Genomic DNA, 24,939 nt, shown 5'->3' on the forward strand with positions numbered 1-24,939 from the left:
TTTTATTTGGTAGAATAAAATACTACCTTAAAGAATCTTCTCTAAGAAGTTGTTTTCCATTCATCCATTAAAATCATGAGATTCCTGAATGAGCATCAAGACGAAGGTAACTCTTTTCAACATCCCTCTGATTATCAGTATCAAGTGAGACACAAAACTAGGAGACGTGTTCACACAAACTATTTGCTATTGTCATAGAGAGTACCTAGGTTAGAGTTAAAATCTAAGAGGTATTCCCTATAGATTCTGAAGTCCTTTAAATGTTCCTTTTTGTAGATGACATGGGGCTAATTAGATGAAAGCTGCTTCCTGTTAAGACCATGATAGGTAGTAGGTCTCTCAGAAGATGTATCTTGAATGTCTGCTGTAGATGGCCAATGAACTGGGTCCAGAATTGAATAGGAAGAAGGTGGGGGCAGGGAGCTGAAATTTTGTGAAATTGGAAATTAGCCATAATTTATGTTGAGGAATAAAAGATGAAGAATTTCAAGAGAAAAGACAGAAAATAGGAAGTACTGGATCTCAAATTATATTAGAAAGCATCCATTATCAAATATCAGTTAATGGAAAAAAAATATAAAAGTAGATTTATGGACCAGACAAGGTAATCAAAATCTACAAGTAAATGGATACAGCAGCTGAGCGTTTGATATTTCAAAGTACTAGGGGAGGGATTCTATTTAACAAGAACTACAAGGAAACTTAGATAGCAATTTGATGGAAAATGGGTTTAGACCAAAACATAGCACAATAAAATTGAATGACTTAAAAGACTTGTATATAAAAAGGACCATCATTAAAATGCTAGAGGAAAATAAAATGTTTTATCTCTAACAGCTATGGATACAGGAAGAATTCTTAATAAGGCAAGGGATAGAGGATATTAAAAAACAAAGTATATGGTTTTAATCACAAAGTAAAAAAATTTTCACAAATAAATTCAATGCAATTAGAACAAGAAGAAAAGATGTAGATTGAAAAAAAAATCATTTGACATCTCTGAATAAAGCCTGACATACACATCTTTGGAGAATTGGCACAAATCTCATTGAAGATCCATTGCACAGTAAGTGGTTAGAGGATATGAGCAAACTTTTCAAAAGAAGCATAAGCTATCAGAAACTGTATGAAAAAAGTTCAAAATCATTGAGAAGTGCAAATAAAAATAACTCCAAGATGTTACTTAACCTCCCCACCAAACAAAAAAAATTGACAAAGATGGTAAAATATTCGAGGGAAAATCGGATCTTATTGTGACTTTGAGAAGATAGATATGCAGATTCACTGTTAGTGGGATTACGAACTAGCTGACTGTGGCAGAAGGAATTTGTAATTATGCAAGAAAAAATTTAAATTTATTCATATTCTTTGACCTATTGATTCCACTACTGGTCGTACCCCAAGGAGATTAATGAAAGAAGGAGATGACTCATATGGACAAAAATATTCATACTACTGCTATTTGTAATGATATGAACTTGGAAACACACTGTGCTCAATGATTTAGGAATCACTGAAAAATAATGGTATATGAATGTAGCAGAATATTATGAAGCTCAAGGAATGATAGATACAAAGGAAAAATCAATAGATATGTGGGCAGATACATGAATTGATGCAGAATGAGAAAAGCAGTGGTAAAATACCAACACACGCAATCACTATAAGGATATAAAGGAAAAGTGTTAAGTAACAAAATCTAGCTCAAATACAGTGGATGAAGTTTTACCAAATTATTAAAGTTAAAGCCCACATCTTTTTCTCTTAAGTAGTAAACTGTAAACCTAGAGATTGACATGTAGTATTGGACATAATTACTGTCTTTTAGGTGTTTTTGCTTAACTGTTTATAAGAAATACACTTTTTGAGATGCTCTTGTATTTTATTGTTTTTCAGTCATGTCTGACTCTTTGTGACCCCATTTGGGGTTTTCTAGGCAAAAATACTGGCATGGTTAGCCATTTCCTTCTCCAGCTCATTTTCCAGATGAAGGAACTGAGACAAACAAGGTTAAGTGACTTGCCCAGGGTCACATAGCTAGTCAGCGTCTGACAACAAATTTGAACTCCGGAAGAGGAGTCTTCCTGACTCCAGATCCAACTCTCTATTTGCTGTGCCACCTAGCTGCCCCTGTTCTTATATTTATGAATCAATAGAAAAAGTTTTCAGAGATTTCATGACAATGAAGAAAGTAGGATTTTTTGATCAGTAGTTATTGATAGTCTCTCAGTTTTGAGCAGTTCTCCAAACCATGATTTTTTTTCTAAACATATATCTTCTCTTTATATATTGATAGAGTAATGCATTCAAAATTGTATTTTCTCTAACATGGACCACTTCTGTGTGTATTTGGTTTAATCCAACTGCTCTTCCCAAATGAAATTTCTTTGTTACTTTTTCTGCTTCCTCTCTAAGACCTCAGACTGAGGCATAAGGCTAAATGTGGCAATTTCACATAAGGTTGGTTTTAATTTTGTTTAGTCGTTAAAATAATTGATTTAAGATTGTCTCATAAAATAGATGTGTTGGGAAAGTATCGAAAATTATAGAGGCACCTTCACAGAAAAAATAACCATATTTTGTCTTCTTTTTATGTTTTTCTTTCTTTATAGGAACTTATTGAGGTTGACAGTGAAGTGGTATTTGAATTAGCTTCATATATTTTACAGGTAAGATCTAACCTCCTTTCAGTCTTCTAGGACTATGTGTATTAATCAATCAGGGGATATGGTTAAGAATGTGTTAGAGTTATTGAGGAGTTACTCCAAGAAGGATTTAATGGTGTGGGCATCCCTGGCTTCTCCTTGAGTAAAGTGATTTTCTGAGTTACAACCACACACACACACACACACACACACACACACACACACACACATACACACACACACACATATCCATTTACACACAGGAAGGGGAGTTAGGAGGGTCATTGTATATTCATTAAAATCACAGTGCCATGATTACTTACCAGCTCTTGGGATAAATAAGTATCCCAAATAGGCAGCTCATCATGAAAACCCAAACTAAAAATAATCTGCTGCCAATGCATTAGAGGAAAAAAAACCACAGTGAGACATTTGAGTAATTAGCAAATACACGTGCAGACGTGGCCAGAATGCTATGACTGCAACCACTGATTGATTGTGTCCTTAACTGCTTCTAGCCTAATTCAAGGAAGGGGTATTAGGCACATGGAATCCATCAGAGCTTCCAGTAAATTAATTAAACCCTACTCACCCAGTCCTAGAGATTGGATCTTTATTAAGGAAAACTTTGTGCATAGTCTGAGTCAGGAAAAGTGGATAGTGTATGTATCATTCAGTCATTTTACTCTGGGTTTACTTCTCCAAGCAAATTAAGAAACTAATAAAAGCTAACAGAGAATTATCTCACCCCTTCTGGAATGATAACGAAGAGACCTTGCAATGACAAAAGGGAAAACAGTGCATTAGTGCACATGAGATGTGACAGTGGAAAGACACAGTAAAGCAAATTCATTCATTCATTTAAATAACAGATATTGATCAAGTGCCTAATGTATGTTTAGAAAGCCCTGAACTAGTTGCCAAAGAGAATACAAAGATAAGTAAGAGGTAGTCCCTACAAGAACCTTGTAGTCTAGTAGGGGAGATAATTCAGGTGCACAGATAATCGTGGTACAAGACAAAATGTAATGTATATAGTGGAGGTACCAAGAAAACAACAGATCTGGTCCTGGCCCATCCCCTGGTCCTGTTACCCAGAGGAAACTTGGGGGAATGCCCCTGAAGTAACACAACATTTGGGTCCAATGTAGAACAGCAGGTTCAGCAGTCTGGACTGGTCTGAGATAAACAGAGCTAATGTGACTTTCCTCTTGAGCATAAATATATCCCTGAGTTAGTACTGGCCCAATCTCCCCAGAAACCATGAATCTAGGAATAATCTAAATGACACCCTATGCATCAGGGCCACTTTGACCCTATAGATCTCTGCATTATTAGGTCTAGAACAGAAATGGAGGGAAGTTCTATGTTCTTTTTTCATTTTCTCCCATGTATGACCTTCTCTAGCTCAATGTTGTGTGTCTCTTCCAAATGAAAAACAGCCCCCTGTGCCTGTGATTCTTTTGCTGCTCTTGTTTCTAAAGACTGGGTCTCCATATTACCTAGACTATAAGTGCAGAAACTAGTCATAGGTCCAGTCCTGTCTACTGATCAGCCCAGAGCAGTTTGCTCCTCCTTATCTGATGAACCCTCCCTACCTCCTTCAAGGGGCTAACCTATCCATGCCAGATTTAGAATGAGCATTAGATCTGCATAGCCTACTACAGCTCTGAATTCTCAAGCACAGATCTAATAGCCTCTGCCTTCCTAGTAATGAGATAACGAGATTACAGTTATGTGCAACCATGCTTTTGTTTATGACTGTTTACCTTCATAAAATAGTGGAGTAGATTATCTTTTGATAAATACTTAGCACTTCAGAACTGAGTTAGTTTGAAGGAGAAAATAGAAACTGAGAAAGAGAGTTTTGAACTCTGAAGCTAGCAACGAGGTTGTTCTACTGATATTTATATTTTGTTTGTTTCAGGAGGCAAAGGGAGATTTTTCCAGGTAAGTCTGCAAGAACTCCTTCCTTCTTTGTTGGTCATTGCTTCTACAGCCTTTCCCATAATTCAGTAATAATATTAGTGGTTATATTTAGAATGATGCTTTTGCTACCATCCATTTTGAATGAAAACACGTGAACTTACCTGTAGTTTTTGTTGAGTGATGGGTACTTTCATTGTGTACCATAATTGCTGCTTTGACACATAACATCCTAAGCTCTAACCAGTGCTCTGACTTAAGCCATCTAGTGCTATACCACATAACAGATCCAATACATTTTTAGGTAATATGAGAATAGATGGGAAATCATACCTTATATCAGTGCAGGAGAAGATAGTTCCAAAGCCTTGTGTTCTCAATTTGGTTTAAAAAAAAAACAGACACAAAAACCAACAACCATCTTCCACACTTAAAAGGATGACTCTGCTCTGATTGAAAGCAATGTTATTGTAGATTGAATAATATATTATAGTAAATATAATTACAAGTACTCTGGGCCCTCTCAACTATTATCTCTCCATTAATATATTATAATGAATTTCCTCTCCACTAACAAATGGATCTCAGTCTCTAAAGAATTACTCCTACACATGGAGATATGCCTACCTCATTTCTTCCTTCTCTCCTGCAACTCAGATCACAGTCATAACTCTGAACACTTTATTTATAACTTGAATACTTATGAGATTCATTAGCAAAATTTGCTTAGTAACTTCAGGAAATCTACAAGACTGCAAGTTTTGATTATAAAACCAGTTTCATCAAGTACTGTACATCAGTCCATGGAGCTAAAAGAAATTGCCTAGCAGTATTTTTCAGCAACATCACCGCACCCTGTCCTGGATGTTATGTTATAAATGTTCTTAATGGGATTAGCTGCTCAAAGATATACTTTATACCTCTGAGTCTGCTTATGGAATTTTTCTGAGGCCGGTAGGGCTCATTCTTTAGAACCAAGGTCCAGAGACAAAATTAAACAGCAAAAACAATACCAACACGTCCAGGCTTAAGATTTAGGGACAGAAATAGGAAATTCAGCATAATAAAGCTTTAAATGAAAATGACACCATCACTTTCGCTCCCCCCAGTCCATCAGGCATTCATAGCTTCCACTGCAACCAAATAGTCTAAACAGCATGCACCATTTCACTTGGTGGTACTTATACTCCCATAACCTTGTTGTCTCTCAGTCCTTGCAATGCTTATGACTTGACTGATTCATGGGGGTCATAGCTGCTTCCTCTCCTTCTCTCTGCCTGTGTTTCTGTTTAGACCCCATCAATCAGTCTTTCATTAAAATACACACACAATCAGTCAGGGATGAAGGAAGCTACAACCATTTCATAGTCTCTCCAGAACAATTAAAAGAAGGGGAAGCTTTCAGGATCTCTTGCCTAAGCTCTTTAAATTGTGGCCTGTAACAGCTATTTCAAGATTGTGGGGCCTTTTCTGCTTAGTTTCTTAGTATTAGGTGTGAGCTGATGGGGCTAGCGCAAGCTGAACATATCCACCAGGATTTCCCTCTTTTTCCAAGAGTCCTTGGAGATGCCTCTGGGGTCTTGTCATAACAATTTGAAAACTATTGGTCCAATGAATTTCAATTGGTAATACACAACCTCAGGTTTATCAGGGTGTTCTTATTTTCCTAGGTTTTTTTTCTTTCTTTTTTCCCAGCTCTGAACCATTTCTTTAAAATTGCTTAGTTTTTAAAAATGTCCTGACAGGCTGGAATGTGCTTTATGAATACATAATCTTGCCTTGTAGAGCCTGGGTCTGTGTGGCCTGTGGACTCTTCTGGAGTCAAGGAAGCAGGGATTTGGCCTCTGCAATAATTTATTGCTGCCTAATGAGTACACAGAATGCTAGTGGGGTTGTTACAGAGGAACTCAGTCTCCGGGATTGGCCTCATTTGTCAGAGTGCCACTGGGCAGTTTGTTTGTCCCTGTCACTGCCTGGGAAGAGGAATGGCTGTCAGGAGAGAGAGGTAGTCATACAGGAAAACCTCTTGATCAAGAAAGTTGGTAGAATCAAGCAGATAGCATAGTTGGAAGGCAAGTGAGCCATTCTATTGAATTCCTTGATAAATTACACTTTCTGGAGCAAGCATTCGTTTATCATCCTCCTTTCCCCTCTACTCATCCCACTGCCAACCCCCCAAACCTCCCCTCCGAAAAAAACCTTCAGAATTCTTAGAAATATCTTGTATTTTAAGTATTTGAAGCTATAAATTCAGAGAAGGAATCATAAATTTCTACTTTCTGAATCTGCCTGTCTAGGTACCACTACTATCCACAACAATACAATACGGAATTTATCATTAACCCCTAACAATATGTACTTAATTCATACTTCATGAAGGTTTGCCTGCCAGCTCAAGAGACACAAGCTCCAGTTTCATCTCTGCCATTGACTTGCTATGTGACCTTGCGAAATAAACTTTGGCTTGACCCATTTAATCTCTCTGAGCCTCAGTTTTCTCCTTTGAAAAATAAGGAAGTTTGAATAGCTAATCTCTTAGGTTCTCTACATCTAAGCATATTAATTAATATTCTAAAAATAATGTTAGAATTCTCTGCCTCTGTGTCTCTCTTTCTTTCTGTCTTTTTCTCTCTCTCTCTCCTATTAATTAATGCCTGTGGTGGTTACAGTTCAGAACCTACATTCAGAATTCATTTTGTTCATGACCCCCTGAATAAGTCCAAAATTAGACTTGATGAAAACCAACAATTGTTTCTAGAAGTATTTAACAGGATGGCTTTCTTCTAAGAGATATGCCCTGCCAATAAGTGTTTTACTTAAAAATATAATTAGCAAAATTATATATTAGCTTTATGGAAGATTCTTTCTTTCACAAGTTATAAGACTTCCCTCTATTTTATCATTAAGTTAAATAGCCTCCAAGGTTAATGTACATATATTAAGGAAATCTATATACACGCACACACACACATGCACACACATGCACACACATGCACACACAAGGAAAATTAACTCATGACTTAAGGTGTTATATATTGACTTAAATTGGTAATTTACTAGAAAAGACTCTACACCAGATCTGACCAACTTGTAAACTTCTTCAGACCACAGATAGGTCATGTGATAAACAGGAGAGTGTGCAGTGACAAGTTGTATAGGCCTACTCTGCATTATCCTAGAAAGCTTCTTTATCTCCACAGTGATAATTGTTGGTTATATACTAACAACTACTGAAGAAAATAAAGAGCTAGAGAAATTCTATGAAAAATCTGATAAGTGCCACTCCCCAACTTAAATTATAAGTGTCTCCAATGAAAAGGTGATGGGAAAAGTTGGGGAAAAAATGGTGGGAAAGGTGATCGGGGAAGACAAGGAATATATGTTGGAAAATATGTTTCATGTGAAAGAAACAAGAGGGTCAAAGGTTTATAAATTATAAAGAAGTCTAATGAGTTTATATCATTAATATTTTCTTTAAAAAGGAGTTGAGGGAAGAGAATGCCAAAAAAAGTCACTAAAAATGAGATTGTTATATTCTAGTGGAAAGGAAATAACTGGATAGCATGTACAAGATTTTTCTAAATCAGCTTTCTGTTGTTAGAACAAAGATCCGCATCAATACTAAGCTAGACATAAGAATAAAAGTAAGAAGATAGATATATATATATAAAATATACATATGATATACACTTAAAGAAATATCAGCCTGGTCTATTTAAACAAGTTATTGACATTAAAAATGAGGAAATAGATAAAAAGAACAGCTATCAGTAAAGACTATCACCATTTCCTATCCAATGTAAAACAAGCACCTCAACCAGGAGACCAAATTAGTCCATAAATTGTCTAAGCTACAAACTATTGATCTCCTGGCCAAGTAATAGCAATCAGGGGAAACTCTAGAATGTGATTTAGGCTGGTTTATAAAATCTTACAGAAAAGGATGATGGAGGATTATGAGAAGTATGCATTCCACTCCTACTGATTTATGGTGACAAAATCCAAACATTCTCATCCTGTGTACACATTCTCATACACAGTAATCTATAAATCCCCCCCAAAAAGACCACCCAATTTCTAGTGGGGGATTTTCCTTTATAGCATGTAACATTTTGTGGATTCCAATAGGGCATAAAGTATGGGTGGCATGCAATCTCTACTGTTGGAGGGATATATTGGTAAGATCATAGATCCGTCAAAGTTATATATATATATATATATATATATATATATATATATATATATATATATATATATATATATATATATATATATATATATATATATATATATATATATATATATATATATATCTGAGTTTCCATGAAACTTATGAATCAGAAGCATTACATATATGACTTTAGGACTAGTTTGCTTATTTAGCAATGATGAATTTCAAAAGAATTTTGGCACATATGAGACACAGAACCATAACTAGGGTGAGTTAACAGGACATTAAGGCAGTCCATCCTTGTGGCTTTCAGTCGTCTGCTAGCCCCACTTCTGTGTGTGGCCCCAGGTCACCATACCTGAGGATCTCTTCACTATGGATTCCCATTGCCAGGGCCCACTTTCACCAACTAACACAACCTTCTCTGCCTGCCTCACCCTGCCTCCTCCCTAAAGTTGAAATTTTGAAATTTTGTGCAGGGAGGGAAGTAGTAGGGAATCATAGACTGTATGGAATGGAGAATTGGAGTCTGGAGGATGGGCAGCTCCTTCTTATATCACAATGGAACTCTGTTGACAAAGAGGATCTGCTCTTTACTCCCACCTAAAGTGAATTTGCACTTGATTCTAAATTTCCTAGTAACGGCTCTAGAGGCTTAAACTAGATACAGGCCTGAAAAATCTTTCCAGACACAAGATTTCAATTTACTCTTAAACCTCTTGAGTAGCTCAAAGCAAAGTTGTTTCTTCCCTTTGGCTATATTTGTTTAACAAAGTTGCCTACTTGTAATTTGTCAAGTCTCCTTTCCATCCAGTTGATATAAATTCTAATTTGAATTGGCATCATTGAGAAAGAAGGATAAGTAAGTCATCAGAGGAAGAAAAGAAGTTTCCATTCCGTAATATAAGAACACTGTAAAAAAATAAAAATAATTACGCTAACAAATACCATCTTAGTTCTAAATATGATAGATAAATTTAAAAGGCTTAGGTAAAGGCTCAGAAAATGATTCTGTCCACATGTAGCTTTTTCTTCTTTTTTTTTCTTAATAGATACACATTTACTTTCTAGTTTGTGTATCAGAACTAATGGCTATTGATCATCAGCAAATAAACAGAGTATGCCTTGGCTATCACTTCTATTCCCAAGCCTACTGTTTCTTTGATTATGTAGAGGAGATAATATGATTAGTGAAAAAACACTAGTCTAAGGATTAGGAGAGACTGACCTTCCAATCCAGCCTAGAAGCCATAGGAACATGGGCAAATATTTTACCTCTCTGTACCTCAGTTTGCTTATCTGGATAACGGGGATAATAATTCCTATAGGGCCTACCTTATAGGGCTGCAGTGAATACCAAATGAGATAATAGATATGGAGTACTCTGTAAACTTAAAAAGCTACATAAACATAAGCTATTATTATTATTATCAATGATAATGATGATGATGATCTAATATGCAACCATAACTGGGATGTCAGAATATGGAAATAGTGTTCATTAAAGGTGACTATAGCAAGGTAGTTGAATGAGCTAATTAACAGTAGGGGTGTCAGAAAAGCCACAGTTTATTAATTTGTTTGTCTTTCCATCTATTGATGACATATACATAGTATATTTATCCCAAAGACCAAAGAGATGTAAAAATCTTGAGGATATTATTTTATTTTACATTTTTCAACAAATGAAAGCTAAAACAATTTCAGAAAAGTAAGCCCCTAAAAAAAAGGCACTATAGCCAAAAAAAAAAAAAACATTTATACAATTTGATAGGATATCAAAATTATTTAGCTGTGTTGGTAAAGGACACATTGATGTATACAAAGTACAAAGCATGGTATTATTTCTAGTTGTTTTATTCTACCTTAAAGGGTTGTTTAATATTTTTCTCATTTACTTGAATAAAGATATAAGTGGTATATTTATAAAATGTACAGATGCCACCAAGCTAGGAAAGATCACTAATGACAGATTCAGGGTCCAAAAATTTATTTCCACAGTCTAGAACAGTGGACCACACCTAAGGAGATAAAAGTTCATAGAAAAAATAATAAAGTCTTCCTCTAGATATTTTTTTTAAATCAGTTTCACAAGTACAAAGTAGAGGATGCTTTGGCTAGAAAATCTTTTGTCTGAAAAAGATCTGAGGACATCAGTGGAAGGAAGATTTAGCATGAAGCAACCATGTGATATGGTAACCAGAAAGAAAACTAACATGGTAAGCTTCATGGGGTGGGGGGTGGGGAAAAATAATTTTTAAAATACCTACCATGTGTCAGGTACTGTATGTTAAGGCTCTATTTGCTAACTGATCCTAATACATATTCCATAGATGGATTCCCGTTTTAGTGATTAACATTAAGGTCTATAGAACAAAACTACTTCCATGTCCCAGCAGATGGTCAGAGGTAAGATGACTATGCTTTGCTGATCTGGTTTCAATAACCAGGCCAATCCTCTCATATCAAAAAATCCCATATAACAGATGTGTTTTACCATCTATATTTGTGGATATAGGTATAAATCCCTGTAGAAGGGATATAAGTATAAATTCTGAAGACTTTACTGTTTTGATGTCTATGTATGTGTGTTAAGTACTTTACAGATATTTCACTTGACTATCACAAGAACCCCAGAAAGTAAGTGCTATTATTTATCCCATTTTATAGCTTTGGAAACCAAGGCGGACAGATGTTAAGTGACTTGCCCAGGGTCACATAGCTAGTAAGTATTTGAGGCTGGATTTGAACTCAGGAGATGAGTCTTCCTGACTCCAGGCCCAGCACTCTATCCAGTGTGCCACCTAACTGCCAATATTCTATTAGAAAAATGCATAAATGCCTCAGGAGGTTAGGGGGCACCCACCACCACCACCTTCCCCACACACAAGTGAAGTCTTCAAGCAGAGGCTGAATGAAGATTGTCGAGTTTTTCTATAATTTATCCTTTTAGCAATTTGCCTGAGCACCAAGAAGTTAAGACTTTCCCAGAGCGACACACGTAGTATGCCTCATACATAGGAAGCTAGGCCTTCCTAACCTCAAGGCTTTCTCTCTACTCACTAACCACTACTGCCAATATAAATCAATATAGAAATGAGGAAGTTCCTGCCCTCACCGAGCTTAGACCAGGGGTGGGGAACCTGTGGCCTCGAGGCCACGTATGGCCCTCTAGGTCCTCAAGTGTGGCCCTTTGACTGAATCCAAACTTCACAGAGCAAATCCTGTTAATAAAAGAATTTCTTCTGTAAAACTTGGACTCAGTCAAAAGGCCGCACCCAAGTACCAGACTGCAGGTTCTCCACCCTTACATAGACTTTAACATCAATAAACCTTATGTCAAACCTGTCAGTGTGTTTTTTAAAAGTATCTTACACCTTCATCAAATACTGGTAAAACATAAATCATAGACATCAAAACAGTAAAGTCTTCAGAGATTTATACTTATATCCCTTCTACAGGGATTTATACCTATATCCACAAATATAGATGGTAAAACACATCTGTTATATGGGATTTTTTGATATGAGAGGATTGGCCTGGTTATTGAAACCAGATCAGCAAAGCATAGTCATCTTACCTCTGACCATCTGCTGGGACATGGAAGTAGTTTTGTTCTATAGACCTTAATGTTAATCACTAAAACGGGAATCCATCTATGGAATATGTATTAGGATCAGTTAGCAAATAGAGCCTGAAGAAGACTTATGTTGAAGGAATATAACATGTGAGGATCTTTGGTCTGAACCTTTATTACCCAGGGGACAATGTGCTACAAACTGGTAATCTTGCAGTCATGGGTTACATGCTGAGGGAAAGGGCACCCCAAGCTCTGTTAGTATCACCATTTCAACAAACCACAGAAACAAAAAGAAGAGAAGTAGGGATTGAAGACTTGAGGTCAGCTTTTAAGACATCTGTTTGTAAGTACAGACTAAGCAGATCAAGAAAATGATCATCAGAGCTCAGGAATCAGGTTAAAATATCAGTCATTGGGTCATTTGACTGAAAAGCCTAAATTCTCCCTACAGCTTCTAGAGGTTTTCCTTTTTTTTTTTTTTGGTAATAATTCACAGCTTTAGAAATAAAATGATAAACAAGGGTGTGATTGAGCTAGTTCAAGGTAGCCCAGTTGTTAAATTCCAGTTTGAGCATTCACACCTTGGAAATGGTGAACATTATAAACTAGGCTTGATTGTTTTGTTAATTGCCTAGATTAAAGAAAGTAATGGAGAAAATGTCAATAAAACTTTACACTTAAAAATATACGTTGAATTTTTTTCAGAGAGCTGGTTGTTAAACAGTTACCAGCACACACCCCTGCTACATGATACATTACACAAACAGTTGCCTTCATTAGCAAAGGAAAATGAATTATCTCTATTTCAGATGGTCTATGGACCATCTTTGTTTGGTCCATTTAAGTGAGATGAAAAAGTCTACTTAACACCCAGAAACAGTGCATTGTTATTCCAGATAAAAGAAAAGCTTTTAATATTTTATTTCAAGTACATCATATGACTGTGTTGTCACCAGCCTAGAAAGATAAGAGGATGAGGTCTTTGGAGGTAGGATTAATATTTTTTTCATTTCCTAAAATATATCCTGTTCTTTCTGAGAGCACTTGTAAGTGACTTTAGCATCAATTGGAGTTTGCAAAATCTATAAAGTACCATTTTAGTCTTCTCAGTTACACAAAACGATGTATTTTGAGTAGGTCATAGGATAAATAGTGACAAGTGAATAATTGCCAAAAATTAACAACAAAAGGACAAAGAGCTAGTTTTCTTCTGAAATACTTGCTCTCCCCAGTAATAAAAACATTTGTGCAGATTATTATTTTAATCAAGATGACAAGTTATTTTCCTGCATTCTCAACAGCCATTATCAAAAGTTCATTAATGAGCTGTGCATTTCATTCAGCTCACAGGATGTCGTACCCTATAATGACATTATTTTGAATTTACATAAATGTCTTCTCTCCACAATCTCTAAGTTGAGTTGATTTCAAACAATTATTGTACTGCTTGATCATTTGAGACTTATTTTCTTTAATGTGTGTGTGTGTGTGTGTGTGTGTGTGTGTGTGTATGTATGTGAGATTGGCCCCATGATATTTAACAGCTGTTACTATTGTTAGTTAATCAAAAGTTAGTGGATTTTCTGATCCCTTGGGATCATTAGTAGGAATAGCCAGACAGTGACATTCATAGTATGCAAGGTTTGTCATGAAACTGAAGTAACTTGTCATTAACTATTAGTATGCAAATTTCATTTCTGCTTGCTGAGAAATTTGATGAGGGGGGAGGGTAGATGGGGAGGAAAGAGGAGAAGACGGAATCCTTTAAAAGTATAACTCCGAGAGGAGGAATATTTTTCCCCTACAATTTGCAAATAACTTTAAAGACCTTGAGGATCAAAGATAAATTTAGGAACAGTTGAAACCCTGTATTCTGGTAAGACCTCTTCAGAGGAACAGATTCTGCAAGAATTTGAAACAAAATATTAAATGAGGAAGTTACCATCCTATATTGCTACAGAAATCTTCAGTTCACACGTAGAGCAACATTGTATGTAGTTTTAAGTTTTGTAACAGTAGAGTTTCACATCCTTAGAAAGGAGGGAAGAGTTTTATCATAGGGTATGTTCATAGGGTGTGTTCTTCTAAATGTATAAGAACAATACCAAAAGAAGGAAACTAATGCGGCAGCCATTCTCTTTGATTATGTAATTCTATAACTTCATAGTTGCTGAATTGGCATTGTACCTTTCACCTAAAAAAAATCCCAAAGGTTTATGCTGTAAAGTCCTCATGTATATTGTTACATTAAGTTCACATCTTCAGATAGGTAACTACTATGTTCTGTGCACTGACCTAAGCCCTGGAGGGTACAAGTGCAGCAAACAAGTAAACAAGACAGTCCCTACCCTCCAGGTGCTTATACTGTAATGGTGAAAGTAACATATTAGGGAATGCTCAAAAGTGAGAAGTGCAGAGGTGGTAGAGAAAACTCACCTGCTGGAATCCAATTTTTCCAAGGGTAGAATCCAAGGTGGAAGGGGAGTAAAAGGAGTGTCAGAAGTATGGTAGAAGTGAAAGCATCTTGAAACTGTTAAGAAATTATCCTTTCATTTTACAGAAAATGAAACTGAGTTTAACTACAAGGTTACATTATTAGTTAGTTGCAAAGAGGAGACTAGAACACAAATCTCTGTCTAAGTCAGCACTTTTCCCACCACACCAATTTTGATGCTTCTTAAGCAGGGTTTCTTAAATGGGGGAACAGTCACGCTGGGAGATGGTTTGTTTTTAATATTTTGATAACTATGTTTCGATAGCTTTGGTTTCCTCTGTAATCCTCTCTATTTGATTTTATGCATTTAAAACCATTATTGTAAAGGGTCCCTAGGCTTCCTCAGATGCCGAAGGGATCCATAGCACAGAACAGAGCAAAACAAAAAGAGAAAAATCTCTCTAGTCTAAAGGAAGAAATTAGAGAAAATTCTCATAATCTTGCTCTCTATAATATACTAACCTGCCTAAACTTCAGGGCTGATAAATAGAAAAGTCTGGAATAGTTTCTATTTAATCTTTTTTTGTTGTTGTTATTTCAAAACATCACATCCTCCTACTAACAATATAGATCTGTCCCTGTTCTGCAACTTAAAATGCAGTGGATTGTCTGGGACAGTGGGAGGTTAAATGACATGTTCTGTCTTACATAACTAATATGCATCTGAGTGGCCATGAGTCCATTTCTTCCTGATTCCAAGGAGGCAGCTGCTGCCTAGCATACCTTTTTCTTGCTTAGATTAATTGCACAACTTTATTTTTTTGTCTTTTTTTTTTAGCAATTCTTGGAGGAGGGGTGTCACACAAATATATTTGGGTTTTACTTGTTTTATAGTTTACCCTAGGAAAGAGGGCTCAGTAAAAATACACTTTATTTTACTAAAAGTTTTGATCATGGCAGAAATTTAAAATAAATAAATATTAGACTTTGTAATAATGAAGCATAATTCATAAAAATGACTAATTGTCATCCTCTACACTGACAACAATGATCCTACAATAGATCTTTATCCGTGGCACAAAACAACATAAAATCTTCACTTTGGAGAAGCCCTCAAAATGTCACTTCATCTCCACCTTTGCCTAAGGTATTGATGACCATTAGAAAACCTATTGGAAAAGCTACCATGATGCTAGACTGCTTAACCTCTCCTCCTATACATAAAATATTGAAGGTTTTCTCTCAAACACTACCCACTACTCTGCTGTAGAATACTTTTTTACATTAGCCATCTAAAATAGATAACTAACCATCTATACCTTTTAGGCATCTGGAGAAATTCTATAATCTTGCTCAGTGACTTCTTCTAGTACAATGACTTTCTCACTGGGCTGGTGAAAAGAGTAGTCATCGTGTTTTCTCTTTATGAAATGTTACTTCCTTTCATAATTACCTAGCCTTCAACAAAACTGAGAAAGTGTACATACTTCAGATAGGTTAATTTGAATATTTTATATTTTCAGTGTGTCCCCACATTAGCCCATTATGTGACATCACTGTAGCTTTTTGAGTTTAGTTAACTTTTTTATACTAGTGAGGAAACCCATTTTGGAAAGACCATGTAGGCATATTCTGTTCCTCCTTTTAATCATAGGCAACTCTGATTTTTCTGAGAGTTTTGTCCTGAGAGGATGTTTTCTTTTTCTCCAAATGAGAACAAGCACATTTTGAATTCTGCCGACCCTTCTCATCTGGCATTTGCCTGGTGCTACCTGGCCTTTGGAGCATTTGGCTACATTTCCAAAAAATATTTGGCAAAATACATTTTTTAGATCAGTTATTGGAAACTGTAGCTTCTCTCCAAAGCTATTCCTGTGCTTTCCTGTGGCATTTAAAGAGCAACAGAGATCAGATAACACTCCACAGAAAAGACAGTAAATCAGAGACATAAATAACATAAATGATAAAATTGTGGTGGCATTATTTTAGAGGCATCATGTACAGTGTGGTGAACATAAGAATGGGATTTTACTGGCACTGTAACAACTAGTTCACTATGTTGTTCCATACTGTGTGTGGAATATTCACTAAAAGTGACCGTGATGAAAGTGAATTACTTAAAATGATTTAGAAACATGATGGATTATAGGCTCTGAACTCTGTAGTGTTGGATCATGAGTTTGAATTCTCTTTCTGCCAATTATAGGCAATGTAACCTTGGACAAGTCATTTTAATTCTCTGTACCCCACTTTCCGCAATCTGTAAAATGAAGGGTTTATATTAAATGTCATTGGTCCTCTTTGAAAATGAAAGACAAACAATTCAACTAAAGATGATTTAAAGTCTCTTTCAGCTCTTAAACAATAATCCTATGTCATAGAAGAAAGCATTATTTCTTTTTTCTTTTTAAAAATTAAATTTTATTTTTATCACCAGTAAAAATCTACCTTTTCTGCCTCCCATCCCTCCCTGACCTGAGAACTGAAGAAAAATAAAACACATATTACAAAAATGTATTGTCAAGCAAAATAAATTTTTCACATTGGCCATGTCCAAAAAACTATGTTTCATTTTGCAATTTGACTCCTTCACTTCTCTCTCAGGACATGGGTAGCATATTTCATCATCAGTCCTCTGGAATTATAGGTGGTCATTACACCTTTCAGAGCTCCCAAATCATTTAAATTTTTTCTGTCATTAATTACAACATGGCTGTCATTGAACAATTTATGTTCTACTGGTTCTACTCACTTCAGTCACTCTGCATCAGTTCATACAGGTTTTCCCCAGTTTTCCTGAAACAACACCTTCATCATTTCTTCTAGCAAAATAGAATTCTGTGACATTTATATGCAATAACTTGTTCAGCCACTCCGCAATTTATGGAGACCCCCCCCCCAATTTCCAAATCTTTGCTACCACAAAAAAAGCTGATAAAGTATTTTTATATATTCTTAGAGTTTGTTTTGGAAAGCATTATTTCTTAGTGATAAAAAACAAAAGGTTATTTTGATATGCTTGTTGATCTGCACACACATAAGTCTTTGGGAACAAAGTTCATTCATTTGTAGCATTCTCTCCTGGTTTTCACCCACAATGTACTTGGTCCAGGTTATTTGACAGAACTAAAAACTTCCTTTAGTTAATGCAGATGTTTATGAGATAGACAAGGGTAAACATAACATTTACTTCATGTTTACCCTTTGGGAAAGATTAAATGTCAGGGACTTCTTCCAGATTTTAATGGATTGAACTGGCTTCATGCTTTGGTGATTTTTGGGAGGGGGTGGTATATATTTTTCTATGCAACCTCACCCTGGGAGATAACTAATGAACCTGCTGAGAGCTTAAGCAAGGAAGTCAAATATGTGACTGTCACCAGCAAAACATGTTTGCCAACAAATTAGGTGTTTGGTAGGTAAGAAGATCCTTTCCACTGTTTCTCCTTCCCCAAACACACTTTAGGTGTAACGATCACAAGTAAATCCCAAACTAAGTCTCTTTGACTCTCTCAAGGGACTTCCTAATTGATCCTCTGACACATCCTAACACATGGAGAAAAAAATGTGATCTAGATCCTGTTTACAATGGTTTCTGAACCATCCTCAGAGGCTGAATCCTTCCTGCAAATCATTGTTGGATGGATCTTTTATCATAATATATAACTGCTTAAAAATTTTCAGCGATTCCTCTTTATCTATAAAAGTCCAGATGTCTGTAATCTTCTTCCTCTTTATTATTTCAAGTTTGTGTTTTAATACAAACTTGTCCCCTAAAACACACATTGAGTATTGCTTTGTAAACACCTAAAGTCATACCATTGTCTTCACCAAGATTGCTTTTCTACTTCTTTCCAGCTATGCCAGTCTTAGCCATCTTTAAGAACTTGCTTCATTACCCACTCACACTGGTTTTTTTGTAGTTGTTGTTCCTCCAAACTTCTTTTCATGTATTGTCTGCACCAATCATTTGCCCAAGTGGCCAAGAGTCATTTTGGCCTCTTACTTGTCTTTGTGTGTGTGTGTGTGTGTGTGTGTGTGTGTGTGTGTGTGTGTGTGTGTGTGTGTATGGGTGTGTATGTAGGGGGGTGTCCCCTATCTTCCCCCAACTAGGTTATAAATTGTATGAGGACAGGATTGTGTTATATACTTTTTCTATTTCCAGAAGCATTTAATATAGTGCCTTGCATATAAAGGCCCACAGTCAGAGGTATGTAAGAGCTAGCCTGAGCCTGCTTGCAACAGCTGACTGATAAATTTCAGTGTGAACATTTATAGCTCAAATTAGGGGTCAATTTATTATTTTGTTGAATCTGGTTCTGCACTGAGAGTATTGTGGACCACATGCATAGTGTGTTTGACACCTCTGATGTGAACTTAAGAACATGATGGAGAAAATGGTAATAATGCAGATTAAACTTAAAAGTATATCATGTATAGTACATTTTTCCCCCTCTGAAGAGTAAGTTATTAAACATTTACCAGCACATAACTGTCCCTAGTACACATTTGATGGGGAAGAAGATTTATAGTAACAAAGGACTGAGAATTGGAAGAGGTCTTCAAAGGCATCTAATATAACCTACTCACCACCATTACACCATTTTATAGATGAGAAAAATGAGACCTTAAGAGGCAAAATCACTTGCCCAACAGGGAGTATGTGGTAGAGCCAGGATTCATTGATTGATGTTCTTTTTATAGAATATAAAAATATTAAATATTATTTTTTAAATATTAAATAGTCCTTTTGTAGAATATTCCATATTAAAGAGACTCAGTGTCTTAGAACATGAGGAATGCAATATTTCCTTCTTGTCTATTACTTCAAGCCTCAGACTCACAGACCCCAAAGCAGTTCTTTGTTGTAGTCTGAACTACCTTTTTGGTAAACAGCTTCCATATCCCCCAGTGTGGTATAGTGGAATGAGCATTGGCTTGGGAGCCAAAGGTTCTGAATTCAAAATCTCCCTGTGATACTTATATGACTTTGGATAAGTTATTCAGCCTCCGTAGGCGTCAGTTTTTCTCATCTGCAAAATGAAGGGATTTGACTAGATGGTCTCTGAGGTTTTATGGTCCTATGATTATGTAATTGTTTTCATCTATGTTCATGGACCTCTTGAAATTTAGTTATGAACCCCTTAATTCTATGGATCCCAGGTTAAGAACTTCTGGTAGGAGAAGAGAAGTGTCCAGAACAAAGCCTTGGGAGACACCCATGGTTAATAGTCATAAGTTGGATAACACCCAAGCAAGAAAGACAGAGAAATGATTAGACAGATAAGAGGAGAACCAAAAGAGAACAGTCTAGAAAACCTAGAGGGAAAAGAATATCCTGGAAAAAAGGGTTCTTGACAGTGTCAAAGTTTGAAGAGAGATCAAGAAGGATGAGGACTGAGGAAAATTCATTAGATTTGGCAATTAAATGTTACTGCTGATTTTGGAGAGAGCAGTTGACCTCAAATGAGATCAGAAGACCAATTGCAAAGAGTTGAGTGAGAGAAGAGAAAGTACATGCACCAATTGTTAAGATTTTCTGAAGAAGTTTAGCTAAAATGGAGATGAGATATAGGTCTTTAGCCAGCAGGAATGATGGGGTCAAGCAAGAGCATTTTACGATAGGGAAGACATAAGTATGTTTATAGATAGCAGGAAATGAGCTATTTGATAGAGAGGGAGTGGGGATGATAAAGGAGGCAATCCATTGGAGAAGACAGAATAGGTTGAGGCATGTGTTTGCCTTGGCAAAGGGAAGGTTCATTTCTTCAGAAGAGACAGAGGTAAAAAGGGAGATTTATTTCACCTAGGACCAAATAGCTATCCATTTACCCCCCATAAATCCAGGAGGAACTGGCAGCATCCTAGAAGAGACTCTCCTCCTGTGTTAGGCTCTGAGGCTCTTCCAAGGATAAAGAATTTCTGTTCCCAAAATAGTACACTTAGTACTTCTGTATGTTCTCACCAAACTGGTTCAGTAGTTGTGAAGGAATCTGGGTATCTGCCCTATACCTTTCAAGTACTCTTTGGACCTCGACTGAAACAGAATTTGTGTGATCTGCATGTTGGAAAATGAATTTTAAAAATTTATTGGTATGTTTGCAGTACTTTTTTACATCACCAAAATTTCTTCCAATTTCCCTTCCTCTCTCCCAGTCTCAGAGAGACATCCCAGATAACAAATATAAAGAAAGAGAGACACAGAGAGAAAACATCAAAACAGATCAATACATCTTTTAAAAGTCTGAAACACTGTACAATGTACCATGTGTCTGAAAAGAAGCGTGGTGTAGGTGTCTTCTTATATCCCTTCTTTGGAGCAATACTTGTTCTTTGTAATTCTGCAGCATTAGTTTTTGATTGCCTGTGCATGATAGCATCATTGTGTATGTTGTTTTCTTGCCTCTGCTTATTTTACTCTTCATCAGATCATGTCAGTCTTTCCAGACTTCTCCATATTCATCCTATTCTTCATTTCTTATAACAGGATTATTCCATTACATTCACATACCACAATGTTTTTAGCTTATTTCCGGTTGATGAGTATAGATATTATTTCCAATTCTTTGCTACCACAAGAAGTGCTGCTATCAATATTTTAGTGTACATGGTGACTTAGAAAATTCTTTCCAATGTACAGTCATTCCCAGAAAACAGATCTGATGTTGTAATAGGGGCATCAAACAGGGTCAGAAGGAACACATAACTAAGTTACCAGTTTCTTAGAGCCCTAAAAATCTCCTGAAAAACATCAGCAGAGGTTTGCATTTCCCCTGGCTAGCCTTTCTGTCACCACCCCTGCCCTTGTGGCATAGCACCTCTGCTCTCTTCCTTTCCTTCTCACACCCTCCCTCACCCAGAGTCACTCAGTGTTCATTCTGTTCTGCTGCGCTCCAAATACAAGAGGATGTCTGCCTGGAAGAACTTTGCTCTGGGTTTTACACGAGAAGTAAAAGCTGTTCTACTCTGGGTGTGTTTATGTGTCTGTGGGTTATGTGAAGATAGCGGTATTTTTTTTTCCAAGAAGAGCTCTGTATAATAAATAGAAAGAGTTCCCACCACTTGTCAGTAAGAGTAAGCAGATACAGGTAGAATCCTGGGGCAGGCGGCTGAGGAAGGGCGCATCTTCTTCGAGGCGGTTATCTCAGTCTCACCCTCTTTCTCTGCGTTGTTTCTCATTTCTTTTTCAGCAATGAAATTGTAAGGAGTGACTTGAAGAAGCTGCCAGCACTTCCCACCCAAGCCCTGAAGGAGCATCCATCCCTGGCTTACTGGTAACCTACTCAGAGATCTCTTTAGCCATCGCTTTGCCAGAGGCTTTCTCTAACCAGAGAGAATTCCCTCCCCAGTCCTATCTCCTATGTATTCTGTACGGCTGGGGAAACACATTTCAATAACCTTTGGCATGCATAAGATTCCTTTGATGGGGAGGGCTCTTTGTTAGATTTTATATATATTAGGGGTAAAATAAAACACTGGGTGCCATAACCATGAGGAGCAGTGAGTTTTATGTTTAATCTGCTCTCTGTGGTTTCATTTTGGAATCCATGGCTGCTTCTAGAGCCTTTTTTCTACTTCTAGAGTTTCATTTTGAGAACATTATCATCTAATATCAGATATGCAAGGTTTCATGATGTTGGAACAACAGGATTTTTTTTCTTCTTTGCAGTAGAGATAGGGCCATTCTTTACCTCCACCTTTCCACATCTCCAAAGCCAGCAGCCATGTAACATAATACCCTAGTTATCTATAGGACTTTCAGTGGCTGATTATAAGTGAATTAGAAATCTAAAAAGTTCCCAGCTCAGTGTTTTGTTCATGAATGAGTAGCACTGGCATTCCTATAATACGTGTTCAAATGATCTCTGACTTCCCCTTCCCCCATTTCCTAAAATTTATTCCAGTTTTTCTTAAGAGCATTTGTAAGATAACCTACTAGGAAACTTTAGAACTCTTTGCCCTTTAACAATATGAAACAGTATTCAGAAAACAGCACTCTGAAGTAGCTACTGTAGGCTGTTTAACCAAAAAAAAAAAAATGTTAGAGGCAAGTCAACCGGGATATATTGGAAGATGACCCTTTTAAAAGCATTTATAAATTTACATTCTGAGATAGATATATTGACAATGTTTCACTTTGCCTGAACATATTTTCCACTCAAAAAATAGTATAACCAAGGTAGTTTTGGCAAGCCTCTTTAGCTAAGAGAGGGCATGTCTTAATATTAGAAATTCAAAACATGTTTATACTTATCTCATAAAATCCCTTTTGCCTCAGAGACAGAATAATACTTAGGAAATTAACCTAGAGGTTTAGGAAACCTATGTATTCACCATGATACAGTTATCCTACTTGTGATCATATCTCTAAATTCACCTCTGATTAATAATCGACTATCAGAGCTAGAAAGAACCTCAGAGGTCATCTGGCCAAACTTATTATTTTACAGATAGGGAAATGGAGACTCAAGGAAGGGAAATGACTTGTGTCAGGTTAGATAACTAGTTAGTGGTAGAGCAAAGTTTGATTTTTTTCAGTTCTAAAGTAAACATGTTATTGCGCTCCTTTAAAAAAAAATGCCATTAATAAAAAAAAATGCCATTGAGGTTAGTGCATAATAGTCATTTGTTTTGTAATGCACTATTTTGTAGAATTATAATTGACTGAGTAGAATAAAGTCTGTTTGACCTGCAGGCAATTGAGCTGTGTAAAATTCTAGACCTATAGTCTTTCAATCATATGCGCTCATGCACAAAAAATATTTTTTTCCTTGTTCTTTCAAAGCCACTGATCATCATTCCCTATATTCTTTGACCCTGTGATGATTATACATCCTACAATGTAGTCCCATAATTCTACCATTAGTGCACATGACTGCATTGTCAGGAGGCTAGAAATGAAGGGGGTGGGAATGAAAGAGGTAACTATTGAAGTCTTTTCTCTCTTCTAGGACTAGAGGATGTTTGCCACTGAGAATCAGAAGGGAGAGGATTGAGTTAAACAGATGTAATCACTACTTATATTTTAGTTTAGCAGAGAGATCTATCTCTATCTCTCCGTCATGTCTGCCTATCTTCATCTATTTCCAAGCACTTTGCAGTCACTTATGTTCATTGGTTCATCATTTGCACATTAATGAATTCATTGTCCCCCCACACCCCACCCCCAGCACTATATAGGTTTCATGAATAAACTGTTTAAATTTTAATAGAATCATACCTATTATTTTTCATCATGAAAATATTTTAAATGCATTACATAATTATGCAAGAGTCCTATCAAGTGGAAAGGAATTCTCCCACCCCACCCACCCCTCCCTCCCTCTCTCTCTCTCTCTCTCTCTCTTTCTCTTTCTCTCTGTCTCCTCTTCTCTTCTCTTCCTCCTCTTCCTCTCTCCCACTCACATACAAGCATATGTCACTCTGTATACTCATATATATATAACTCCCCTCTGCTTCATTGATATGCTGTCTTTTTGATGTACAGATTTCTTTACCCATTGTCCCTCCCCAGCCTCCATTTTATACACAACAGTCCATAGTTGTTCTGTCTTCATCCTCACTATTCTTGTCTATGTGCCCCCATTGAGACCCAGGTGGGCAATCACTGGCCTCCTTGCTTTCTCAGAATGATTGGAGTGTAAGTCTGGGGCTTTGTTTTTCAAGCACGTCCATTCAAGCTGCATAGCCTGGTTCCTGTATAAACAAGTCAGTGGCATGGACTACCCTGATAACTCACTGCTGATTGCATAGGGCTCTTTTCCTCTTTGATTTTTTCATTATTCTTGGCAGATATTCAGTAGTTCAACCTATTTATTTGGAATTTTCAGCAAAGGCCTTAAGGAAGGATATTTATATAATTATATTTTGTGCATATATATTTACATATGACATATGCTGATTATAGAAAATAGAATCAAAAATATCTGTAATCCAAAGATGCTTGGAGGGGTTTTCTTCTTCGTCTCCAGTTATCATCATTCATCACCCATGTCAAATATTATACATTATCAGATGGGAAGAGATATTCCAACTCATAAATCTGTATAGCCAACCAAGGCTGTCTCCTCCCTATCCTAGAATCATAGACTGTAGAGCTGGAAAATAACCTGAATACCATGTAGTCAAGCTACTTCATTTTAGAAATGAGGAATATGAAATTCATAGACAACAAGTGCCTTGC

At 36.5% G+C, this 24,939-nt stretch overlaps 1 protein-coding gene across 7 annotated transcripts in view; it reads left to right on the plus strand.

Moving 5' to 3' along the window:
- Positions 1–24,939, plus strand: part of FRMD4A (FERM domain containing 4A) — a 547,164-nt gene that overhangs the window by 418,332 nt on the left and 103,893 nt on the right. For all 7 annotated transcript variants that reach the window (XM_072653270.1, XM_072653269.1, XM_072653267.1 and 4 more), the window contains 3 exons: positions 2,613–2,669; positions 4,573–4,595; positions 21,947–22,030. In XM_072653270.1, the coding sequence (XP_072509371.1) occupies positions 2,613–2,669; positions 4,573–4,595; positions 21,947–22,030 (164 nt within the window). The remainder of the gene's footprint in view (positions 1–2,612; positions 2,670–4,572; positions 4,596–21,946; positions 22,031–24,939) is intronic.

The sequence above is a fragment of the Notamacropus eugenii genome, chromosome 3 (assembly GCF_028372415.1).
Source record: "Notamacropus eugenii isolate mMacEug1 chromosome 3, mMacEug1.pri_v2, whole genome shotgun sequence".
Taxonomy (NCBI): domain Eukaryota; kingdom Metazoa; phylum Chordata; class Mammalia; order Diprotodontia; family Macropodidae; genus Notamacropus; species Notamacropus eugenii.